Source organism: Arachis ipaensis, chromosome B6 (genome assembly GCF_059453495.1).
Source record: "Arachis ipaensis isolate K30076 ecotype BB chromosome B6, ASM5945349v1, whole genome shotgun sequence".
NCBI classification, from domain to species: domain Eukaryota; kingdom Viridiplantae; phylum Streptophyta; class Magnoliopsida; order Fabales; family Fabaceae; genus Arachis; species Arachis ipaensis.
Genome location: NC_142441.1, coordinates 27490106 through 27495709, shown reverse-complemented (window position 1 = coordinate 27495709; position 5604 = coordinate 27490106). Strand labels below are relative to the sequence as shown.

At 27.4% G+C, this 5604-nt stretch overlaps 1 protein-coding gene across 1 annotated transcript; it reads right to left on the bottom strand.

The window, feature by feature from the left end:
- Positions 1-1045: 1045 nt before the first annotated feature.
- On the bottom strand, positions 1046-4121 carry LOC148554964 (uncharacterized). The gene is made up of 4 exons (XM_088489726.1): positions 4095-4121; positions 1434-1526; positions 1253-1354; positions 1046-1147 (listed from the first exon to the last, which is right to left on the bottom strand). Exons 1-4 carry the CDS (start codon positions 4119-4121, stop codon positions 1046-1048), a joined length of 324 nt encoding a protein of 107 aa, XP_088345852.1.
- Positions 4122-5604: the final 1483 nt, after the last annotated feature.

Genomic DNA, 5604 nt, shown 5'->3' with positions numbered 1-5604 from the left:
TTTTGATTCAGGTTGTGGGAGTTTTAAACCCCCGCAAATATCTTATACTTAAAACAACTTTTTATTTTGTTGGAGTTGTGAACTCCCGCAATTTATAATGTAACGCCAAAATAAGATATACTATGATATATCTAGTTTTTTCTTATTTTATAAAATATTAATTAGAATGCAAATTTTAATAAAAGTAAAATTCTTTAAAGTATAAATCTAAAATATAACCCATTAAAATAAATAATAACTTTGTTATATTATAATAAAATGCATAATATTTGAATCTTCACTGTCTTTATATGTCTAATCCTAAAAATTTTAATAAGCTAAAATAATATAAACTCATAACTACCACTAATGAGTTCACTACTTGAATAAGTTTGTTTAGTAAAAAATTGCAACATAATACCCTAACAAATGTGCAACAATAAACAACTAATCAATCTTTAAAGCAATGCTAAACAATGTCTTCACGATTTTCATTGCTTCCGTCTGATGATGTTCTTCTTGTTGTCAGTGTAATAGTTTCGTTGTCAACATCATTAGCCTAAAATAAATTAAAAACAGAAATGTCAACATAAAAATTGCCACATCTATGACACTATAACAACAATTCAAATAAAAAATAATTTAAGAAGGCATTAACCTTTCCTTGTGTCAAAAACTTGAACAACAAATTAGTAACAGTAGGGATGTAAGGTTAGAATATACAAGACTAATACCATGCTAGAACATTAGCATAATATAATAGTTATCATTTATCATAATTTTCAAAATTATTAGTGCAACATAAAATCGAAAAGAGAAGGCAATTTACCTAAGCTCCATGGTCAAATATACTAGTAAGTTCAACAGGAATTCTTCCTTCTTTAGCAAGAAAATAAGCCTTAAATGTAGTCAATGTCCCATCAAATTTAGACTCCAAACGTTTAAAATCAGCTTGGGAGTAATTGGTAGTAGATGACATTGAAATTGCAGAATTAGCTAACTGGCTAGGATGATTGACATTTCTGAAAGTATTAGTAGTGTTGCTCCTATTCCCATGCATCGCACTCTACCAGAATGCTCCTTCCCCAAACACTTTGCCAATAGCATCATTTGTGGATGGTCCAGATTTATCTTTCTCATTTTGAGCCATAAGTACTTCAATTTGTTCCTACAGTTGAGATTTAAACAACAAAAAATTAACAAAATAACATTAAGGTTTGGCAGATTTTGAAGTTACACTTTTTACTAAAATAGACTAAAAAGTACAACTTACCGCTATATCCCTTGCTTCATCAGTCACAAACGATCCATCTTTCTTCTTATGAGTTTCTATGTACATTTCTCCACGGCTAATTTTTCGTCCAATTTCTAAAAACTATGCAAAAGAATATAAAAAAATGTTAAAGAGCATATGATAATTTAGTAACAAAAAAAAAATGAGTGATGGTTCATACTATTTCATGTCTTTTCCTTGAAATGGGTTTCGAGCCACCAGGATGGGGAAATGTTTGCTTCTTGCGAACTTCCTTATTTCTCTTACACATCTCCTATGAAAAAGAAAATGAAGATTAGAAAAGTGATTACGTATTAATATTATATCCTCAAAAATTTAGCATGTTACCATTGTAGAAGGTAGAAACTAATACTGAACAAAGGATGCCCATTGATCTCTGTCAATGCCAACTGGGACATTATCAATGATTGCTTGTCTACTCATGCATGGATCATAGAACTCATCCCATAACTTAATTCTATGTTGTGACCACTTTTTTGCAAGGCTTAATTTGCAATATCGCTTTGCAATGTCCTCAGAAATTTTGAAATGAAATTTTGGCTATAAAAAATAATCATATATAAATAACAAGATATCATTAACAATAGATAATATTATTAAGAATTTGATAAAAAGTAAATATTTTAAATATATACCTTCAGCAAGTTACTAAAATACTCTTCAAATCTAGATCGAGATATACCTAAAGGTCCTGACCACTTTGAGAAATTGATTGAAAATAGCTTACAATCAACTGCCAATGTTCCTAGATATCCAGCAAGCAAATCTTGGGCTTCTCCAATAGCTTGTTGATCTTCAAAGTTTACAATAACTTGGTCATCTCTAGATAAGTTATCCATTTCTTTAACTTTTAGCCTTCTAGTCTTAATAGTTCCATTGTGTCTTTATTTAAAAAATTAAGAATTAAATTAAAAATTTAAAAACAAAATATTTGCATATAAAATCAATTATATGTAAGTACATAATTACTTTTAAAAATTAAATTTTAAACATTTTACAATTAAAAGCTTTTAATATAATTGGCTGATATATATATATATATATATATATATATATATATAAACAAGCATCTATACATAAATTTGGTCTTAATACTTATCGAGAATTTGACCATTCTATAACAAAAAAGAAAAGAAAAAAAGATAATAAGAACGATAATCAGACAATGCTTTGTTAACAAATTGTTAGTGAACACAAGCAAGGAAATGGTCTTATGTATGTTCTTTGTGCATCATAGTTGATATTGACAAGTGAGAAATTTTAATTAACTTACATATGAAACACCACCGTATGTATATATTCATCAGGATCCATGTATAATTTGTCAAAGACCCTAAGCTAATAAATGTTTTAGACTTGAATTTTGAAAATGACAAACTTGTAGAACCGGTATATATTATGTTCCAGATAAAAATTGTGTTCCAATATATATAGATAGTGTGGACCCAAATACAAGTGAAGTGTATGCAAAGAAAACAAGAAAATAAAAGCCATATATATTTGATTATATTCTACTAAGTTTCTTTTAAAGCTATACCCAATTATTACAGCACCAATATCCATTACTAATCACAGTATTAGAATTCCAACTCTCCTTAAAGTTTCGAAGGATAAACAATTAGACATTCAATAATAATTGGGAGTTTATTCTGAATATTAATATATAACTCATTTAAATTTTTATGTCTTATCATTCTACAAATCTTTTATCACTATTACTAAGTTATTTATCACTTTACATTAACCATGCATATTATCAACTTATCATTTTTAATTCTATTTAATGGACCTCTTTGTACTGCCTTGCCATTAAAACCAACCTTAATTCAATACATGTTTTAAACCAATGTCGGTAGAACTAATAAGAGTATGTATATAGTACTCAACAAATTTGAAAATTTAGAAAGTATTGAAAAAACTTCTATCGATTTAATATGAAATTTATAAAAAATGAAAAAATAAAATACTGAATCAGTACAATATCAGGAGTCATGCATGAAACTAATCAATGCTGCTATATATAGTGCTTTCAAATACTTTAATTTCAAACAAATTGAACTAACTAAGTTATCAAGACCCTCCAACTACTCTTGTCAACTTCAATTAGCCAGTGAAGCGTGTGCAAAGAAAATAAGAAAATAAAAGCTATATATGTTTAATTATATTCTACTAAGTTTCTTTTAAAGCTATGCCCAATTATTACAACACCAATATCCATTATAAGAATTCCAACTCTCCCTAAGATTTTGAAGGATAAAGAATTAGAGATTCAATAATAATTAGGAGTTTAAAATAATCTCCTGAATATTAATATATAACTCATTTAAGTTTTTATGTATTATCATTCTACAAATCTTTTATCACTATTACTAAGTTATTTATCACTTTACATTAACCATGCATGTTATCAACTTATTATTTTTAGTTCTATTTAATGGACCTCTTTTGCTGCCTTACCATTAAAATCAACCTTAATTCAGTACATGTTTCAAACCATTGTCGATAAAACTAATAAGAATTTGTATATAGTACTCAATAAAATTGAAAATTTAGAAAGTATTGAAAAAACATCTATCGATTTAATATGAAATTTATAAAAAATGAAAAAACAGAACACTGAATCAGTACAATATCAGGAGTCAGCATTGAAGAAAGACTCAAGCAACAATTCATTTAAATGGAGGACACATTAACATAAATAAACAAAGCTCTGCATAACCATCACAATAAATCCCTCTTTTATGTTCTACCACACATGTAATTCAAAAATCAGTGTATGAACCCTAATAATTTCAATATGTATATGCTATCAAATTGTTACCTTTGCATAGAAGCACACAGCTGCCATTATGAACGGAAACAACTGAGCAATGGAGTGCTAACAATAGCAGCAATATGAACTGAGCCGGAATGCGAACAGGAACAGCAGCAGCAAATGCGAACGCCAACAGCAAAGCAAAACGAACGCGAGTAGCAGAGGCACAACGACGAAAAACGGCAATCAATGAAGAAATGCGAAGAACGAAGCAGTTACAATGTTAGAAAAGTGGGAGCAAAAAAGGGTGGGAGGAAGGGAATTGAGTTTTGCGGGAAGAAGAGGATTTTGCGCTTCCCAAATTGTGTTGGCAAATCTTTTTTAATTGAAGGGGTTGTTAAAAATCCTGTTATCTAAAATTAAAACTCCGGTTAATAAATTTTTTAATAAAATAAAAGAAAATATTTTATTTTCAAATTTAAATTTGCAAGAGTTTTTTAAAACCTTGTTAACGAATTCCTATATTATAGCCTTTTTTGTAGTGATATGCTCTCAATAATATTATTTTATTTACTGTTTTGGGTTCTAACTTTTTACTAATTACGTTTTTATTATTATTTGTAATTAATTTTTTATTTAATTTATCATTTCTAATAGGAACAATAATACATATTATAACAAATTAGAATAATAAATAGTGAACAAGAGTTACCATAATAAATTTTACAATGTCAAACAAAAAATATCCTATAATTTTTTTAGTACTCTTAATATTCTTTCATTTAGTATTATTTCGGACGATAAAATTTTATTACTTATGACTCTATTGTTATATATGATCAGTTTTTTATTTATTTTATTATTTTAAATTTGATTAGTAATTCATATTTTAATAGAATTACAATAACAAACTTAATTAAAAAAGTTAATAAAAAATAAAAAATCAAAATATAAAAAAGGTACTAAAATTTGATAAAAAAAATTAAAATATTTGAAATGACTTGAAACAAATTTAAAAATTCTTTTGAAAAAAATAATTAAAATCAATCATGATCATCAAAAGTAAACGCTCGTTTAAGTGAACGTAGAAGCAACAATTTCTTACTTCAAGTAAACACGCTTTTAGGTTGTAAAATCACTTCTATGTTTAGAGGAAAAAAAGGAGGAAAAAAGGTTGCCAAACATAAAAAATAGCGTTCAAAGAATTTAAACGCACTTTTATCCTCTCCAACATATTTGCTAAACACACGCTTAAAATTTTAAAGTCTAACACAATTAACAATTAACAAATTAATAAATTAATAAATAAATATACAATAAAAACAATATAGAGATTTGAGAATTAACATATTAAATACATTATCCACAAAAACTTCAACACAACATGAAGTATAGAATTAATTTTGCACGAAGTTAGTAAATCACATCTTGTTTACTTATTAGAGCAACTTTTTGCAAAAGAGAGTGGATCAAATTCATCCCACACTTCTCCCACAATGTACACAGGTCTATTTAACTCATAACCAGGTGGTCTAGTAGTGTAACACCCTACTACACAGAGTTTTACGCTTAAGTT

Excerpts from the sequence above, each read along its gene's own strand:
- LOC148554964 (XM_088489726.1), bottom strand. The coding sequence starts at position 4,121 with ATGGCAGCTGTGTGCTTCTATGCAAAG. Across the intron at positions 1,527-4,094 it reads CTGTGTGCTTCTATGCAAAG|GAGATGTGTAAGAGAAATAA; the intron begins GTAACAATTTGA and ends TCTTTTTCATAG. Across the intron at positions 1,355-1,433 it reads CAAGGAAAAGACATGAAATA|TTTTTAGAAATTGGACGAAA; the intron begins GTATGAACCATC and ends TCTTTTGCATAG.